The sequence below is a fragment of the Cyprinus carpio genome, chromosome B12 (assembly GCF_018340385.1).
Source record: "Cyprinus carpio isolate SPL01 chromosome B12, ASM1834038v1, whole genome shotgun sequence".
Lineage (NCBI taxonomy): Eukaryota > Metazoa > Chordata > Actinopteri > Cypriniformes > Cyprinidae > Cyprinus > Cyprinus carpio.
The window spans coordinates 14,482,709-14,503,789 of record NC_056608.1 but is presented as its reverse complement, the minus strand read 5'-3'; the positions used below and the strand labels follow the sequence as shown (position 1 = coordinate 14,503,789).

The 21,081-nt window shown below is 37.3% G+C and overlaps 1 protein-coding gene across 1 annotated transcript; it reads right to left on the bottom strand.

Annotated features, from left to right (window-relative positions):
* Positions 1–859: 859 nt before the first annotated feature.
* glud1b (glutamate dehydrogenase 1b) lies at positions 860–14,934 on the bottom strand. Its single transcript, XM_042735525.1, has 13 exons — positions 14,370–14,934; positions 10,360–10,440; positions 10,134–10,189; positions 9,584–9,647; positions 8,513–8,607; positions 5,679–5,858; positions 4,322–4,459; positions 4,077–4,214; positions 3,907–3,987; positions 3,701–3,824; positions 2,999–3,090; positions 2,230–2,292; positions 860–1,868 (listed from the first exon to the last, which is right to left on the bottom strand). The coding sequence occupies exons 1-13, from the start codon at positions 14,764–14,766 to the stop codon at positions 1,749–1,751; spliced, it is 1,629 nt and encodes a 542-aa protein (XP_042591459.1). The 5' UTR covers positions 14,767–14,934; the 3' UTR covers positions 860–1,748.
* Positions 14,935–21,081: the final 6,147 nt, after the last annotated feature.

Here is a 21,081-nt window from a genome sequence, read left to right as displayed (position 1 = left end):
TAATTATTTCTGTAATATTGACAAACATGATGTCATGTTTTAAGATAGGACAAACCAGCTTATAACACAACACGTCACAGAATTAATAAAATTCCTTACTAATACTTACTGGTGTTTGTGCTGCTGTTATCCGACCAAAATGATATCACTTCTTTGTGGTTTCCCTTTAGGAACTGATATTGGCTAGATGAAGAGACATAAAAAAATGATAAAAACCTTTTGGACTACATTCAATTCAAGTCAGAGATCATGAGTTTATACAAGAACTGAAACTCAAGAGTTTAAAAATGGGATACCAGATATTTTTAGAGTCACACATTTTTGGAAATTAATTCAATTACTGTTTTCATTTTCAATAAAACTAGCTAAGTTGCATGTACAAAATAGTATTAGTGTACAATTACAAATATATAACGATTCATTTTTCAGCACCTTTCCTTAATTGAAAAAAAAAAGCAAAAACACACCTCATGCACATTTGGTAATTATTCTGTAGAATTAGAGTTAGAGAGAAATATCTGTTGTTGTTGTTGTTTTTGCATGTCAATTAAAGTGTTTTATTCCCATGAAAACATTTTCTTCTGAAAGGTTTGATATGATACCTTTTCTATTTTTTTATGTTTCCTGCTATCTATGGTATAAGTTAGTGCAAATCATAAATGACAAGGCAAAAATGGCAAAAGTCACACCAGTCAAACTAGTTACATTATTTAAAATTCAGCCTTATTTTTACTCGATTGTTAAATTACCAATATTTTAATTCATTGCCAATCCTAATAATTACATAACAGGAACACTAAAAAAAAATACAAAATAAACATAAAAAACATAGTTCCAAAAAAAGATACAACAGAAAATATATTATGATAATTTGTTTTATTCTCAACAAAAAGGCAATATAAACTTCCAAAACATAGTTCCAGATATGGGTGCAGATAAGCTTGGCAAGGAACTTTCAGCTCTCATTTAAGCACGAGTGCCTCAGGTCCTCTAGGTTTAACAACTAACAGATCTCTAAAAGTTATGGGGTGTGAACTGCCTCAGATACAAAAGAACATCTGTACCTAAATGTACTGCACATTGTCAGCTAGAACTTCATTACATCTCTAGATCAAAACAATGAGATGAGGTGAATCAAGGCTGGATTTTCCTTTGTGTGATGCACTGCATGAACTATAGTGTCAGAGTATAAAACTCCTGCTCACAGGTGTAAGGCATCTTTAACGCGCTTCTTACTTGAGCAATAACCATGTTTAAATGGTTTGCAAGAACGAACAATAAGAATAAAGTTAATAAAACCTACCAGGACATAAACGCACCAAGTTGAAGTAATATTTCAAGGCGAGAGGAAGCCAGGGCCAACATGACAAATCAACAGACATTTAAAACAGTGTGCTACATCTGCATTTGAAGACTACCACGGTAGTTTAACACAGATCAATACAAAAATCAAGGATGGAATAAACAAGTTACAACAAGACATGGTTGAGAAATCTGATTATTGGCGCCAGTTTGTTTTGAGACCACATCACATACAGCAAAGCAGTGAGAACTGCAGCATCAGAACAGATTAAACCGCTTTATAGTTCTCAAACTCATGAGGACGGAGCTTCTGGGATATGACAGCATGAGGGTGTTATAATAGAGGAAGTAGGGGTTAGGCTGATGTAAACTCTGATATGTTAAAAAGGTTGTGAAGGGGAATCAAGAGGTTGATGGACGTTTTGTCTTCTTTTTGTTTGGGTCTTTTATGTAAAGGTCAGGCCAGCCTCATTGTACACCTTGAAGACCTTCTCGATGGCGTTGACGTAAGCTGCCGTCCTCAAATCCAAGCCAAGGTTGTACTTGTTTGCTGTGCGCATAATTTGCTGCAAAGGGAAAATATTACTATATAAGTACAGGTTTGACTACATTAAAACTCTCTTACAAAGCACGGAGGATAAAGAGAAAACGCATGAATAAACAATTATGACATTGTGCAATGGGCGAGGTGGTTTTCTTTGCACAATGCTCATACCACACTAGACTAAAATCTGCCTGAAGCCAGGGCTGAACATTGTGGATGAGTTAAAATTATCTTTAAACTGTTTTATGACAACACAACACTGCTATAAAGCAGCTAAGGGTGAAGTCAAGGGCGGTTTTTGCTCTACCTGGTGTTGTTTTACAGATGGTGTGACCGAAAGCTATATGGCTGCAAATCTTTTCAGTGATATTACAGGAACTTACCCTGGCCGACCTCTCCATGGTGTAGGCAAGACCAGAGTGCACAATGTCCTTCTCCGAGGCACCCTGTATGACAAAAACATCACATCACAACAACGCATAAACATGACATGAGGGTTAAAAACTGCTGATCTTGGAAAGAACTCCAAAGCTCTGTTCACAGAGCACATAAAAAAATTTTTCTTCAAATTCAGTCTTTAGGACTGACTGACTGCACTGCCATTCTGTAAGCAATGAAATCTAGTCAATAGCTGACATATCAACGTCAATCACTGAAGTGATAACTTGGTTGAAAAAGTGAATTTCTGTTTAGTGATTTTTAAATTAAATGTGAACAAAAAAAAAAACATAAAACCCCGGTAACGTCTGTGCACAAAGCAGCACTGCGCTCAAAAACGCTGCTTTATCAGTCAAAAAATAGCGGTAATCCCCGGTAACGTCTGTGCACAAAGCAGCACTGCACTCAAAAACGGTGCTTTATCAGTCATTACAGGCATGTTGAAATTAAAATGAGACCAATCGGACCAATCAACGCAGATTAGTGTCAAGCAAAGGAGGGGCTTTGGAAAAATGAATCGTTGAGCGAAGTCAGTGAGCAAGTAAGGTTAAAATAAATGCATATTATAAGACAATGAAAGTGTTTTTTGACCTTGCATGCATGTCAACCCATAATACACGAACCAAAAAAACAAAAAATAAAAAAATTGGGATTGGGAAAAAAAAAACACACAAGCATACAAGGCAAAGAAAGTAAAACATTATGGGCACTTACAGCTACACGAGCCTGGAAATCAGCAGTTGGGACAATTGGGATTGGGCCACCCTGCTTTCCAAACTTCCTCTCAAGACTCTCTTGCACAGACACTGGACAAAAGAAAAAAAAAAACAGGTTGATCAATTATTCAACTTCAAGTTCCTATACATTTTCCATTTCAAAATTCCATACTTTTCCAGACTCAAATTTCCAAACCTCACAGTAGATTTTCAGACCATATTTAACATTAATGGTTCATACAGCATTACTTTCAGCTTTACTTTTGGTATATAGTATAGTCATCTGCAAATATTTTTATTTCCACCCTAACAGAGATCTACTTGTTCAAATTTTTTTGTTAAAAGGGACCACAAATCGGTACCATCACAATGTAATGTTATCAGTCAACTTTAATTCTGTCAACTTTAAAACGGACACATCTCTTCAAAAGCAGCTTCATAACTCTGGCTCCCATCCCATCTAATTACTGCCCATGACATTCTCATGCTAAGAATAAATGCTAAAAGAGAGGGAGTGATGAAAAGAAAGGGAATCAAGAAAAACAAGAACACATAGGGTGTTACAGGGAACATTCTGAAGAGATAAAAATGCCTGCTGGCAGACAATAGCTTTGAAATATGTAATGATGCAAGTCCATTGATTTCATGCTGCTACTCTTTGAGTGACTGAGGCTGATAGAGCGGCTGTTTAAACACATACTCAGCAGGTGGTAGTTGGAGTCCCTCTCATACTTGAAGGTCAGACGACCGTAGCTGACGTGGTTCAGGTTCTTCAGCCACTCAAAGTAAGAGACTGTGACACCTCCAGCGTTCAGGTACATGTCCTGCACATCAAGATATGAATCATTATTCCCATTTCTACTTTCCTGAAGCACGACAGAGTTTGAGAGAATGTTGTTCTCTTACTGGAATGACCATGATGTTCCTCTCTAAGAAGATCTTGTCAGCATCTGGCGTAGTGGGACCATTAGCACCTTCAGCAATAATCTGAAGCAATAAAAAGGATATATGTTCAGTACTGGTGAAAACCATTTAAGCATCACAATCACATCTGAATGATGCTGTTGGTGTCAGACCTTAGCTTTGATATTGTGAGCGTTCTTCCTGGTCAGCTGTTTCTCTCCAGCTGCAGGGATGAGGATATCACACTCAGCTTCCAGAATGTTCCCCTCATATGGCTGAGAGTTGGGGAAGCCCACAATGGTACCATGTTGCTAAAGAGAAAGCAGAAATATTTTCAAGAAACAGTTTAGGTACAGAAAGAAGGGTAAATTCTCACCAGGGATTCTAAAATGCAATTGTAAATGGACTCCTAACTGACCAGTTTGTAGTCCTCCAGCTCTTTGGGGTCCATGCCGTTGGGGTTCCAGATACTGCCATCGATTTCAGCAATTCCCACACACTTGGCACCATAACGGTGGAGATAACGCATGGAATGCAGACCCACATTACCGAAACCCTGCGTGATAGGATAAGAAATTAGAATAAGTTAAGAATAGAATCCTGTTTAGTTTATTTTTTTAGTTGTTTTGTGGCAATGGCGCCCCCGTGTGGTCTGATTTAGCATAGACTAGCTATCAACGTTTAAAAAAAACAAGCATCTTTGTCATAATTACAACAGAAAAACTGGAACTAGATTATACTGGGAAGCCTATTTACCTCTTTAAAGGAATTTCTGGCAAGATGTCACGTGCATGTCAAAGGGGGATGAATATAGCTGCTCACATTAAAAAAGGACAAATGGGAAGCTGTCATACTAACTCCGTTCAAAAGAATTATGTAATGCACTCCTCTCCGGAGTCTTCGTTTGATACTAATGACTAGGCTATCTCTTCTCTGCACTGCTCTAAATCCATAACACGTGGCAACATCTTTTCTTGTCTCTTTGTTACACATGGTAGTAACTCTTTAGAAAGAAAATGTAATTTCTGAGGCAGTAATCCCAGAGCAACAGTCGATGAGAATCCCTCCCCCCTGTAGTCTGGGCTGCACTGGTTGATTTTAAGAGTTTCGAGCACACTGTGATTAAGACTGAAATTCATTAGAACCCGAAAACTGCAACAAAACAACTCAATCTTAATCCTAGAGAACAGATCTGCAGGCAAAGTCAACAGATTTTACAGCTATAAAGCGGAGCTGTCATTTGTAGTGGGATTCAAACAGCACGTGATTTCAAGGAACTGAGATGAACTAGATGCTGACATATGATTAACTCTTCCTTTTTGTGTCAGCGAAATAATATTTAGTTAGCATATCATGCTGTCACTTGGTTATTTCAGCCCAAAATGAAAAGTCTGTAATCATTTACTCACCCTCATTTAATTACAAACCGGTATGACTTAACGTGCCACAAGAATAACATACGTTTTGTATAATATTGACAATGCTTCTTTCCATAAAATTAAAACATATTTTGATCAGTGGCAGTCAAGCTCCAAAAATTACAAAGCAGTTCATATGATTTACTAAGACAATATTATAGCTTTTTTTCCTCTTTTAACTCAATAATTCCTGGTCACAATAAGCATAAAATAGAGCAAAATGAACATTCTGCTAAACATCTCTATTTGAGTTACTTCACTCTACCAGTAAAGTTTTGTTGTATCAAAAAAAATAAGAAAAATAAGTTAAAGTGAAGTTCTAACTGTCAGTCCAACTGTTCAAATTGCCATTTATACCTGAATAATAAAGGTTTTATCAGCAAATCCAGGGTTCAGGCCCAGTTTGCTCATGTATGAGGCTTCATTGATGAAATTCTCAATGCCATGGAAGACTCCACGACCAGTGGCTGAGATTCTGCCATGGATACCACCCTGGCTAATGGGTTTACCCGTCACACAGGCGTGGGCATTGATATCCTACAGAGAGAAAGAGAGACACACAAACAAGACAGAAAAATGGGCCAATTAATGTATTATTCTTTCAGCTGCAGAATAAACACTAACAACGACGAGTTAATATAGTTAACTACTTTAAAACTAAAACTTAAAAAAAAAAAGAAACATTTTTGTTACTTGACATTAAATAAACATTGACTGAAAATAAAAATTCAGCTAGTCACCATGGCATTTAATTTAGGCCAACACGATGTACTAAAAATATAAAAAAAAAACAACAACAGTATATGATACTTTAAAAAAAAAACATGCTATGAATGTGTATCTTAAACTCCACATTAATGCAGAACAAATAATGAAACTGAATGTGATGGAAAACTTTCAGTTCCAGAATTTCTTTTTTAAAATGAAACCTGTTCTGAATAAAAACCAGTGCTTGGTTCTCAACTCAACACTTCAGCCAACACTGGCTGTCTGTTTCTCATCCAAAAACACAAGCACCAGCCGGGGCTGTTCAGAGGGTGGGATGAGGACAACATGTGATACACTAACAACCAGAGCTCTTGAATTGGTGTAAAGGGGTCTTGTGCTGTCGTAAGGGTACGTGAGAGGAGTCACACTCAAAGCGCAGCTTGCAAGCTTGCCCAAGGGCAGCTACTATAGTCCAATTTATGTCACTGAATGAGGAAACGCCATCGAGACAAGAGACCTGTGGCCAGGGTAGAGGTTACTGCTGGGGACGGACATTTCAATAGGTATTTCAATATAGCATTTCAATACTATATGCATTACAGTAACCTTCTTAACCTCCAAACAAGTGTAAAGCAATATTAAAAAATATACACATAGAATATGCATCATAATCAAACATCTGCTGGGCTGAGAAGAGAAATCAAAGTATCTCATTACTGCTGGACATTTAAATCAAGATGATTTGCATGTCTGATAATAAGTCTAAGCTTACACAACGTTTCCCTCGACTGCCACTCTGCACATGCAAATCTGCTGAGACTGCATTATGAGTGAAGAGTGATTATTGCCCTTTACAAACTCAACTGTATTCCAGTCCACTGATACCATCAATCATTTACTGTTCCCTTGTAGAACAGTGACAGAGTTTCCCTTGTATCTGAAACACATTAGCTTTTGGCCAAGCAACGTTTTTAATTAGTCAGTGACAGTCAATACTGGATTTTTCATGCCCCCCGCCCCCCATTTTTACATTTAGATCAACGTTATAGCTAACTAAAACTAAAACCATTAGAAATATTTTTTTTTAACTCAAATACTGTACATTGATGACTAAATTCACTTTATTGGTAGCATTTAGAAAACGTTTAGTTATATTGATGTCTTTTGTGTGGTTGAAACAAATAATTAAGTGATTACAAGATACCGATTTCAGTAAGTTGTACTCTTTCTTTTAATACCTACGGACATTCATTCATGTTTATTTCGTGCTGAAATATTGCAATAAAATGGACAGAATTTGAAATATGATTATTTGTTTCATATCAAGATAACAAAGCACAAAGCTTATTGCGATTTAATTGATGGGGTGTGCGCTTCAATGTTCCATTCACTAACTGAAAACAGGATAGACTGATCGATTTTTAAGAATCAATATTGTTTCGATTTAAATCAAGAAAATCAATATTTTTTTACCCAGCCCCTCAGCCATATTGTGAAATAATTGTTGACTGTAATTTTAATAAGCTAAATATACATGGGACATTTTATATGCCAGAACTAAGAACCAGGTCAGTTTTATAAGGGTCTCAATTATTTGTCTGTGGTTACAGCACATCTCTTACAGCTACAGAAAAGGCAATGTTACATAAAATGTTGCACTCTGAGGTCAAATTGTTTCCAGGGCGACATTGTGCTTGGATGTTACTGGACTCTTGCCTTCTCCACAGCCTGACTTGGCAAAAATCTATCTTCCAAAGGATCCTTTCAGGATCAGTAAGCTGGATATTGTTTAACACAGTCATTACCTTCCCACTTAAAAATATAAAAAAAGAACAAAACATGGCCATCCTTTTGTTGCCATGGTGATAGTGCTAGTACTGTTTTAGAGGATGATGTAACTATAATAAGAGCCCTCTAGGAGGAATAACCCTGACCACAAGAACAGCAGAAAATACACTAAAAGAAAATCTGTAGGATTTGGCCATGTTTGTAATTTCAGACAGCCTCTTTCAACTTTAGGAATCTTCATGCATAAATAACCCAGCTTTATTCTCTTTCTGTGCTAGTTCAAGCTGTCATCTAAAATCATATCACAAAAAGGAAAAACACTCTAAAATATGTACATATATAATAAGGCAGCAATCTGGTTGCTATTGTGCATGCAAATAAAGCCGTAACCTATCCATTTATTAGGGCACAAAGGTAAACATTTCACAGTCTGTCATATAGATAGCATAACACTATCAGTGTGTAAGGCTGCTGATAAAGATGACAATGAAAAATTTACTTCTGACTGAAGACTCTAATCTCTATTGTTTTTGTAACACTTATTGCTCAAATATCTTTTATGGTATATGTTTTTTAACCTTCCAGTTTGGTTAAAAGAGGCTAGGTATGTTAAGCTACAAGTGATAAAAGGGAAAAACCTCAATGAGAGTTTTATGAGCATGGTTAATAATTTAATAAAATAGACAGCTGCTTACAGTGTGGGCAATAGTGTTAGCATAGGTGTCAGCGATCCAGGACATTTCCCTCTCACCAGTGCTCATGTCAGGGGCAGGAACGTCAATGCCAGGTCCTGAATGGAAAGATTCAGGAGAGGGAGAGAAGAAAGAGATATTTTTACAACTTGTCAGCTGCGTTATGAAAGCAGATGGTGGTCATGGGACCAGACAGAGACCACTCAGGTTTCGCTTTGGTTATCATGAACTATTCTAATTGTTCTCTAATATGAATGCTTGATTGCACATCTCCAGGAAAAGAGGCAATGCAACAAATGATCTGAGTAGGCAGCTTGTGTTTTAACAGAGAGCTGTAGTTTCAGTGCCCGCTCTGACGCTGTGAGAGCACACTGCCCTTCCCCCATACCAGTGCCAGCTGCTTTGGCCAGGAAAACAGGCAAGGCTTCCAGATAAAAGCTATGCAGACAGCCTTGCACCCTGAATACATTTCCAAAAAAAGCTCCAAAGGGGGCAGGGAAGCATAAGGAGGGACTTATTTTTGACAGCACCGAGGTACTGAAGCTCTTCCGGGTTAAAAGAGCACAGAAGCAAAGTTAATAATTGCAATGAAGTGTTATTACAAAAGGTATCTCGTTGTTTTTTTTAAGTCTCTTATGCTCATCAAGGCTGCATTAATCTGATTAAATATGCAGTAAAACACATAAGATGCATGAAACACATGAGAAAGCATGATCCTTTAGAAATCATTCAAACATGCTGATTTGGTGCTCAAAAAACAATTATTTTTATCAATGTTGAAACAGTTGTGCTGCTTAATATTTTTGTGCAAACAGTGATATATTTTTTTCAGGATTCTTTGATGAATATAAAGTTAAAATGATTTTTTTTTTAAATGTATGAAATGTACTGTCATAACTGTCACTAACTGACACAGTCATGCATCTCTACTAAATAAAATTTTAATTTAAATGAAACTACATTTTTGACAGTACTGTATATTGTGTTATATTTTCCTGGAGGTCTTGGTGGAGGGGTCATGTGTGGCATTTAAAAAAGCGAGGTCAAAAAGCACAATTGAATCAGTAAACTCACCAATGAATCCCTTTTTGGCCAGCTCAATGGTGAACCTTCTTGTGATTTTCTCCAACTCATTATCCTGAACAGCACAAAAAAAGTAAATTTATATAAAAACAGTCTTAAATTATATGTTTTTTTGCCCCTTATAGCTTATGACAAACATAACATTAAAAAAAAAAACGGAAGCTCCATGTATGTCTGGTTTTAAAAGACTGCTCTTTAAGCATTTACATTTCCCTAAAGTCATTCCTCAGAGAAAGAAAGAAAACATGTTCACTCCCTGGAGCAATAAGGTTCAGAAAGGACTACAGACTCTACACATATTAAACAGAACAAGGAAGATCTACTGCTGCACACTGAAAAATCTTTATATTGTGGACTCTTCTTTCAGGACTTCATCCAATCAGGGAACAAGGCCCATTTTAAAAGGAAAGGAGGACTGATGGCATGAAATGTGTTTCCTCTTCATTGAGCCCATGAAAAAGGCAAACAAAGTCCACAGACATGATAAAGAGTTATTTCAGTAGTCTGTGTGCTCAGAGTCTAGACACACATGTGTACTTACAGAGTAATTCCTGGGGTTGATTTTCACTCCAGCTTTAGCTCCACCAAATGGCACATCTAGAAGAAGATAAGTTATGTGCAATCTATAAGGATGAAGGATTTTCAAAATCTAAAATAACTCTGAATTATTAAAAACAATGCATTTGAGTATAAAAGAGATCTAATGCAAAATCCAGAAGAAGAATTCACCTCAACTTGATGTTTGGGGAAAAAAACACAAAGCTTACCAACAACAGCACACTTGTACGTCATCAAGGAGGCCAAAGCTTTAACCTCATCCACAGACACATCCATGCTGTATCGGATACCTGAAAAAGGAAAAGCAAAAAGGCCCATGAAACTGGGTTCAATCACAAGCATTACAAGGAATCAACTGGTTACCAAAACCTCAAACACCAAGAACACACAAAACTGGCTTAAACAAACAGACACTCTGAAGCTGTATAGACTTCTGGTCAGTTTTTTAGCAGTGTCTTCATTCTAAATTGAATGAGGATAAACAGGACAGAATACAAGATGAAGTCAGAATTAATGAATGATTCGTGTAACTTTTTGCATGGAAACATACAACATTGTATTCCTGAACATTAGGCCTAGTTCAATTTCAAAAAATGCAGTTTAGTAATAAACCAAGACCATTTTAAGACTTTTTTTGTGCCAGCTCATGTTCAAAGGACACAGGTCACCTTTTCCAGCCTTGCAGCTAAAATTGCAGCTCAACTTGTGTGCTCTGGTCATGCTCCATTAGAACAGGTGCTACCATCACTCCCTTCTAAGAAGCTGGCGCCTAATGCTGGTTTCCTAAAGCAAGCCACAGCACGGACGTGACCTCAAAGTGCACAGAGACTGGGTTTCTAATAAAGCATACTATATATGCTACACACACCTTGAGCACACAATGATAAACTGGGTGTCTTATTGTGCAACAATAAATATATAATTGCGGAAATAATTGCACAGCAATGACTGAATCTAGTTTTCATGTAGATCTTAATTAACATTTATCTGTGCAATCAAAAGGACACATAATATTTTATATTATATATATTTTATATTTATATTATATTGTACAAATTATCCAGTTATACACAAAATAAAGTGGAAAAAAATATTTCAGTACAAAAGGACACAATGTTCTGTACAATCTGGTGAAGCAAAGGTTATCTGAAAGTCATGTGTGCAGGGGGAGTCCTGTGTATTTATGTGAGTATGTGTTTTGGGCCAGAGGCTGCAATGACTCTGTGTCCAGTCAGCTCCTCTGCCAGGCTGCATCATGAATCTTGATTGACTGTGTGAATGAGTGTGTCTGTCTCTGACACACACTGCCACATGGCCTGACAGACATATCAGAAATAACAGACTGGCATCCTGCATAAGCAGTGGAAAATTAGACTGGGAATAATCTGTTATAATCTGTAATAACTGTATTAATTCACAATGCTTCTGTAAATGCAAATGGTGATGTCTGGCCCAAATGAGTGAAATTATGTGCTCTAAATGTTCATAATACAAGTGAGAAAGCTGCCAACATACAGGCCAATATGGAACTAAACCACTGAACATGATATCTTTTTATTGCTGAAAAGCCCATAAGAAAAGCAGCCCCTCTGGGCATCTTTTTGTCTGCGTTTAAAAGCTCACAAGCTGAACAGATGTGTTTTTTTCCGCTATAGCTGAAATGGTCTTCATTTATACACACAGAGGGGTGGAGAAAATGATGCGAGGGAGATGGTGGGGGCTCTTGAGTGGAGGAATGACTCAGCATAGATCACCTACTGTATCCACAGAATGAAGGAAAAAAAAAAAACCACAGGAGGAAACCTATCCAGCATCTCCTACGACTCCACCTAGCGAGCCAACCTAGTGCTTGATCATAACCAGGATGTGCACTTCCTGCACAAGTCTGACTCATGCCATCTTTTTGTTCCATTACTCTTGCAAATATACACAGGATACGCAGCCAAGCATTTCTGCTGATCCAGTGATTCCAACATTCACGTGCACGACTTTGGCTAACAGATGATGAAATGCAGAGCCATTAGCTGACAGCACTTTCGTCTGACAGTCTTTGAGCCATGAAGTACAAGGGTCTGCCTTGCATGATCGATTAAAGGGGCTGCATTTAAGTAAAATGATTTACAAGCAGCGAGCTTTTCTGATTGGCTGGTGTTCTGATTCATCATGATTTACCCAAGGTGCTCCATTTTGTGCCTGATAATGGAGATGATCATGACCTTGGAGGGGTGGTATGTAAAACAAGCATGAATTTTTCACAATAACATCAAAAACATACATTTAGAAAATAGATGTGGTCAACTATAAGCACTTTAAGTAAAAAAAGTTGATCAGTATTTTTCTCATGAAAAATTATGGCCTATAAAATTACTGACTCACTGCAAGACACATGACTGTCTGATAATGTTTGTAAGAAAACATTTTCGGTTTCCATTGGCTTCATTGACAGAAGATATGGTGTATTCAAAAAAAAGACTATGAAATCTAACAGGAACTGAAACATTTCTTACCAACATTATACAAAATATCTTTAGCTTATGTTCTGCAGAGGAATTAAAGTCACACAGGTTTGGAACTACATGAAGGTATGTAAATGACAGAATTTACATTTTTGGATGGACTATACAAAATACACACTGGTGAAGTTAGATGTCTCCAAATGCTATGTGTAAATGTGAGCAGAGTGGTCCTGTCACACAGATGACGAGCTAGAGCGCTTGAGCCCCACCCCCATATCCACCCTTACAACTCTCTCTCACGGTACATCACCCCACAAATCACCCACAATGCAGTGCCATGATGACATCTCCCCCTCCCACTCTGCACTGCCTCAGTCTCTTGATGACCACTGCTTCTTAACATCTGCTGTTAAGAAAGAATGTGATTCTGTGGGCCTCCCATGATTTACAACAAGAGGAGATGCCTCGGTATGGGCCCCTTTCATTGGAGTATATGCATTTTGGTAAATCACAAAAAATAAACACATCACATCTCATTTTATACATTACAGACTGTGTATCGACCTCTTCCTTATCAGCTAACACCCAGGAGAATGTTTATTAACCTAACACTAATGAACCTTCTGAACGAAACTGAATGATTCTTTGTGTACTGAAAACACACAGTTGACTTGAGACAACTTGTTGCTCTTGTTTGACATAAAGGTACAATCAGTTGCAAGTTAGTATAAACAACTGAAACTGCAATGTTCAAATTAATGACTAATAAACATGTCAAGCATATTCTGAGGTCAAACAAAAACCACAAACAGCCTATCCAAAAACAAAAGTAACAAACCAAGGCACATAAAAAAAACTAAACCTGAGAGTTTTAATAGGGCTGTACGATTTATGTCATTCCATTTCTTTTAAAATAGGAAGTTTAATAATAAAAAAAAATATATATATATTTTTAAATTGACAAATACACACAGCAAAACAAGGGTTTTCAGTCAGTTGTCCATCAAAAATAATATCTCGGTTTAACCTGACATGTGAAATGAATTATCTATAATTATTGTGTAGTAAAATGTAATAGTAATAATAACAATATATTGTAAAAGTTGTACTGTGACTCAGCTATAGAGGTCTTCTGAAAAACTCTTATAAAGTTGTGGAATGCTTTATTTCATAAAAAAAAAAAATAAAAATAGAATTATGCATTTTTTGTTGTTTGGGATTATGCTCTGTATTGATGCAGTTTATTTGACCAAATAGTCAACTTACATGGCAGACTAATTGTTATTTTGACTAAAGCCAAGTTAAAAACTTAAGTTGTAATTGCAAAAGGTTCCGAATTCATTTGATTAGAGATGATATTTCACAATAGAAATGAATTGGAATGAAACCATACAATCCAGAAAAGAAAAAAAAAAAAAAATAATGGAAAACAGAATTTTGGAGAATTTTCAGTGTCTGGCTTCTCTCCCCAAGTGATACTGATACATACACCTGTGCAGGTGCAAGGTGTGTCAAGGTGATATATTATTGGCAGAGCAGAATTAATCAAATCTATACAAATACCACGTTTAAAGCCATACAAAAATATTACAAAATAAATAAAAGAGCACACAGTGATTTGCAAGTCGTCGTGTCAACAACTGTCAGCATGAATGCACTTACCCTGCAAACCGAAACTGCTGTTAAACATCTTGTTGCGCAAAACACGTAAACTGATATATTATGCCTTCTTACTGCAAGGTATAAAAAACAATATCGCTTACCTCCTTTGCAGGGAGTTCTGTGCTGGCTGTGTTGTGCCCGGTAACCCTCGATAACCTCCCATTCTCCGTTGTCTCTCTTGATGGGGAAGGACACGCTCAGGACGTGGTTGCAGGGCTTGATGATTCTGAGGATCCCCCGCACGCGGTGTCTCTTCTGCTCCGGCGTCTCCCGGGTCTTCAGGTCCTCCACCAGCTTGTTTTCCACAATAGCAGCGCCGCGATCGAAGAAGCCCTCCACCATTCTGAAGAAGTTCGGGTCATCTTCCTTGTCAGCGGCATCGCTGTAGTGACGCACCCTCAGCAGAGAAGAGGAAGCCGGCAGAGCGGATTCGACGCATCCCGAGGCCAGAGCGTTACCCGCTCCGCGAGCCAGCAGCTCCCCGAAATACCGGTACATGGCGACAAGGGGCTTTGAAAGTTACGGTACAATGTAGAAAGAAGAAATGAAAGGATGATGGGTATTCGACGAGGTGAGAAAGGGAAACGAAAAGGGGGGTAAATGAACGAGACTACGGAAGCTCCCGAGCCTGCCTCGTTCAGTGTCAAAGTGACAGCGCTCATGCCTTCTCGCGCTTTAAAAGGCAGCGGCGTGTTTGGAGGAGTCGCGCGAGCAGACGCAAGGTCAGGAGGGAGGAGGAAACGCGCCCGCTGCTTTTGAATCTCGTATTCTTTCAGCTACATTCATTATATACCTCCAGCTAAACAAGCGCGTCGCCTTCTTTAGAATACTAAGTAATTTAGCTGGTAAAGTGGATTTATGTATTGTAGAGTTAACGAACGTTATCGTGAGCATTGTAATGTTTAAAGCAAATATCTTAACAAATGTCAGTAGACCAGTAATACCTTAATACGATCGGTTCATTAATAAATTCGAGAGAAACATACAACCGGAAGACAGAAGACAACAGAATTTTTATACAGAATTTTTAATAGCATATTTCTACTACAATAGCTACTGTTCTCTGTTATGATTTATATATATACAAAGTGAGAGAGAGACGTGGGGGCGGGATCGGGAAGAGCTGACAGGAAGCGAAGTGAGAGAGAGACGTGGGGGCGGGATCGGGAAAGGTCCTCGAGTCAGGATTCGAACTCGGGAAATATAATTATTTTACTGGATATCACTACTACTATTACTACTACTAAAATCACTTACAAAAATTCATAGTATTGGTTAAAACATACTCATCAAGTATACGCTAGCACACAAATTGTGGCATACATTATTTTGTTATTTGCTTTAATTTTTTGTTTTGCTCTGTTTACACAGTATAACAAAGCATTATAGTCCTTCCAGTTTCTCCCTGGAATCTGTCACCTGTCCACCAACCACAAGGTCATTGCTAACATAATGAGTTCCTGATGTGATATTACAAATCAAACAGCTGAAGACGAACATGGTCAATAAAGGTTATTAAATGTTTATCAGAGAGATGTTTTATGACACACTCTAATAAATCAGGAAGGTCTTTATTTCCTGTCCTGGTTTGCTTTAATTCCAGGCCCCTCCTCTACACGCCCGTTTACCCTTAATTGAAGCAGCAAAACCAGGTTTGACTGGGAACCTAGCTGCTGTAGTCTTTTCTAACAAACTAACTGCGTTATCACTGCTTAAGAAGAAATATATTTTCTAAAACATAAAGTATACCACTATGCATATATAGCATCTTTAGCCATACAGTACCTACAACAGACAACATGGGTTTTGCTGATGTTGAATACACACGCAGCCTAACCTTTACACTGAGTTCACATTAACCCAATGGACTCTGCACAGAAGATAAGATTAGTATTGATCCCCATGGAACCTGGGACAAATTGGCCCCAAGTCTGGTTAAGAAAACAAGCAAATATTAACTACAAGCTTTAGAAAGAGTATCTACAGAAAACATGTCATCTGAGAGAAGCACAGACCTCACGTCATAGCTAGTGTTTGTGTGTAGCCAGTGTGTGAGAAATCAATACAAGAAACTTGCAAAGATAGCTGTACATCTTTTTGTCTCCCCATAACAATTGTTATGCAACTGTTTTTCAGCTCTGCTAACGCTAATACTGTTTTCTATGCTGGCTTAAAATCAGCCAATACATATATTTTTTGTATATATTTTACTCTACTTTATAGTATAGAAGTATTGATAGTTTATAACATTTTAATGATCTCATGATGCTAACTTGTAAGGTTCATTTTGCTTACAACCTACCAATAGATTGACCGAAGGGTCAGTGTATCAGGTTTTATGCTTCAACGACTGACACAATGAAAACAGGTTGAAGTCTGTAATTAGTAGAGTCAAACAGGATAAGAGAAGATAAGATTGTTGTTCAGAGAGAAAGAGACGTTAGGCAATATTCAGTACTCTCATTCACAGCTAATATAGAGAATGGTGAAGAGTTGTAAAGATAAGGTAGGAACTACATGTTAAACTCTTATGAGTTTCAAAAGCTCAGGTGGGACAGTGATGCTGATGTGGAAACACCTGATGCTTATTTTCTAAAAACAAAGACGCGCGCACGCACGCACACACACACACACACACACACACACACACACACACACACACACATTTTTAAATACACTATAATATTACAATGCAAATTATTGTAAAGGCAAAAGCATTAGGCTACTATTTATGAGTAATATATACGATTTAATCAGCATGGTGATGATAGAAGAAGAACTGAGGTGGGAGATCAAGGAAATGATTTGTGTTATGCTGGTCTGGTCTCTTCAGTCTCACCTCCCTCACAGGGTTCCTCTTCACACAAGACTGACAGACATACAATAATTTATCATGGTAGTGTTTCAAAGGACAAGTGCTTTGCCATTATTGGCTCACACACAGACAACACCCACTGCCTGATTGGATGAATTGGGAGGCGGGAGCTTTGGGGGTGGGGAGAGGTTGTAAATGAACTGTCCTTTTATGTGTTGTTCCAAGAATGGCTCCCCCTTTACATTGAAAAAAAAAAACAAAAAACATATATATATATATATTGCATTGTGATACTTTTTTTTCTTTTCAGGTTTTGGGAATCAAATTCATGTGAGTCAACAATGCCCCATGACACCTCAAACCCACCCCCAAGTTATTCAGCATTTGGAGTCTCCGTCAGTTATGTATGCCACAATATTCTTTCTGCTCCTCTATGAATATGCTGGAATGTAAGAATATGTGAGTTGTGAGAATATGGTCTCTGTTGAATGAATGTCATGAAGGTCACGAAGAGAGCTGAAAAAAAAATCATCAGGCTATCACTGACCATTCTCATTTTAAATGTGCTGTATGTAAGTTTTTGACTCTACTAAAGCATAACAATACCATAATATGTTTGCAGATATTTAAGAAACATGCTAAGTTAATATACTTGTTTATCTGAAAAACAATGCTGTTTTGGTTTGTGAAACCCGCAAACTGCCAGTTTACCCAATTGTATTTCGACACCCCGGGTTGCCAGTGTGCGGAAATCACAGCGTATTTAATTTCATTTATCGTCAAGTGCGCTCGTTCCTGTTTGTGACGTCAATCTGGCAACCTATGTGTGCGTCAAGTCTGAGGAGGGGGGGGCCGGGTGAAAAAAACTCTCTCAAATATTTTGTATTTGGACTGCAATACCTAGTTCAACAACTCGGTGTCAATCCTACATACAGCACTTTTAATATAAATTGATGCTGTTTCAAAAGACCTCTCCTAAAAGACATGAGGTTTGTTTGTGCACCAAAACACAGGGAGGTTGTCTTGGGCGGATCCTGTCATCCAATAGACATGCTTGGACTGTTTGCAGAGTCATTGCCGTGTTGTAATTGTAAAGTTTTCCAATAGCGACATCTCTTGGACAAAATGAGTACTTGTTGGAATGCCATCTGAACTTATAACGTTATATTGAAAAAATGGTTAGGCATTGAAGGCGTTGTTAGACTTTGCTATTGTTCTTGACGCAGGCAATGTTAATAGAGAGTGTATTTTTTTCTTCTTATTTATATAGAAATATCTATTGGGACAAAAGATTAAAATTGCTAAATTAAAGATGTATCCTACAGAATACTACGATTTATCCAATTAAACCTATTTTTGGGAGGATTTAAGTTTTCTTTTCTTACTGGTGAATTTTGTAGCCTGGAAAAATAAACAATTGTGCATTTGATTTGTCATTTTATTTACTCAAAATTATTTAGGAAGAATTTAAAAACCCATATTAACAAAAACTGGGGGGTATGATAGAAAGTGTTTACAAAAATGACATTTTGGAACGTAAAAACACAAACATTATTTAAAAAAAATAGCAAATATTACATAAAACAGAATAAAAATCTTTCATTTCATAAATGACTTTATACATAAACCTTTTGGTAAAAACAGAAAACATGTAATGGCTTAAAAGCACCTACATTTGTGTATTTATTTATTTATTTATTTATTTGTCTGACAACCAATGTTATTGTTAATGTGACTGTGTTTTGTTCTTAGCATTGAATAAAAATCAAGTTTCGCCTTTGCTGTTACTATATCATGAAACATCTTATTGGCCAGAATCAAAAAAAAAACATCATTTAAAAAATAAATCTGAACAAGTGTTAAAACTACACAATCAAAAGATTGTGTAATATATATCTGAACATGTGTTAAAACTACACAATTAAAGGTTTCCCGCACTGGTCGAGGAAATATGTTTAACAGCATTCGGTTATTAAACATATTAGCAATTAACTGGCGTTTTGCTGTGTTTGCCACTAGAGGGAAGACAAACGTCAAAAATGGAATCGTTAACACCAGCGGGGAAAAAAGCCTCAACTCAGCTAAATTGTCTTCATATGAGATACTACTGTACTTTCATAAACACTTTTCCTTCATTTAGTTTCTCTCACATTTCAGCATTCCCTTTATTATTTTACCCCACTTTTTCATCCAGCACACTTTATATTATAGGCCTATAAATAACTTATAATTGTGATAAAATTCTTATTTTATATATATTTTAAAATATCCTGGTGTTTTGAACTGTGTTCAACTGCATGCAGAGCCGATAGTAGAGGTTTCATTATGTAGCGCTTGCACCCAAATCTAGACAGACTGTGAATATGAAAAAGTCAAGAGGTAAAGTGTCGAACAAGTTCCCACGAGAAAGCTCCAGTCGTGTGCATAGTGTGCCTTGCAGCCGGAAATGATGGTTATTGTGGTTTGAGTTTTTGCGTAAAGCTCATTGCATCTGCCTAGCGGACACAGTGACAGAACCTCAGAGTCACTGGTCTGGAATCAGTGTGTGTCGCAGTATCAGATCGGGTTCAATGCAGTGTTTGCAGTTAAATAACGGTTTTACATCGTCCTGTTTCTTTTTTTTACAAATATCAGCTGAAATCTTATACTTCTTTGGTATTCGGGTAGCAGCTGCACAAGGGTCTCCTCCAGGTCAGGCGGCTGTGAAAGGGCACAAGTCGGGTGTCCAACCGCGGCCATGGAAAACCTCCTGTGACCACCAGATAGCTGGTGCTCTAATGCTTTCTTCACTAAAAAAGTTGTCTCATCCGAATCAGGAGAGAAATATGCACAGATCAAGCAGCTTTCTTCACTAAAAAAGTTGTCTCGTCCGAGTCAGGAGAGAAATATGCACAGATCAAGCACACATGACGGCACCCATTCACTGCAGAAGATTCACTGGCAAGTGATGCTTAATTTCTGCAAATCTGTTTCAGTGAAGAAACAAACTTTTTGGATGGTCTCAGGGCGAATTTATTTTCAGCAAATTTTCATTTGTGACTGAACTATTCCTTTAAGCTTTTAAAAGCCCTCAAATTTGATTTCGTTTCTCTCTCCATCTACCAAACAAATTGTTTTAATATACAAGCTCACAGAATAGCACATTCTGTACCCTGGAAAACAGATTTATTTAGATTCTTCCTCTATGGAAATCATCTACTGTACAAAAGGTCATTGTGTCACTCCATCTTTACATAACGCAAAGCTATGATGATACTACTAATAATAAATCATAACTCAAGTATTGTCCTCTCAAACAGAACTCTGACAACAGGAAGACATAAAGTAAGCACTCTTATGCAATGTTAAATAAACAAACACTGCTGATTTCATTATTGTGGAGTAATGTTAAACATTACAATAACTTGACTTGAGAAACTAATAAACATGAAAATGATAATATTTATTTTTGTCACAATGGTTATTGTGATCAGTTGTGCACAATGTAGTTTACTCTTGATTGCATTATAACAATTCTGATATTACAAAAAATGAAACTTTATTGGTAGATACTGTATTTTTATTTTGCGGAATATAATTCTGAGTGATTACAGTTCTTGATTGCTACATCATTAGATTCTAATGATCTATTGACTCTTCTTTGTTTGTGTTTCCTTTCTCCATGGAAAATTAAGATCTGCCGCTGAGACCCTATGCATTATGGGAGGCTCTTGAAGATGTCTGTGATCCTGTTGGCAATCAGGCTGCTTGGCTTCAATCCACATCCTTCGTGAGAAAAAGCTACTTATTTGCATAAATAGTGGTTTATCAGTCTCACTTCTGTTATTTTTGCAATGTCATATGCACTTAGATACAAGTTTCACGTGAGCAGGCAGCACATGAAATTTAAAAAGTTAAAAAATAATACATGCCATGTTCAATAATTGATTTTAAGCATTTATCGTTATAAAACACAAAATGTACCTCTACTGTAGAAAGTGTGCATGAAGCTGCACATT

Coding starts and splice junctions, on each gene's coding strand:
- glud1b (XM_042735525.1), bottom strand. CDS start 14,766: ATGTACCGGTATTTCGGGGAGCTGCTGGCTCGCGGAGCGGGTAACGCT. Junction 4,460..5,678: donor ATAAAACCTTTATTATTCAG/GTATAAATGGCA, acceptor CCTATCACGCAG/GGTTTCGGTAATGTGGGTCT. Junction 2,293..2,998: donor ATTTCCAGGCTCGTGTAGCT/GTAAGTGCCCAT, acceptor TTTGTCATACAG/GGTGCCTCGGAGAAGGACAT.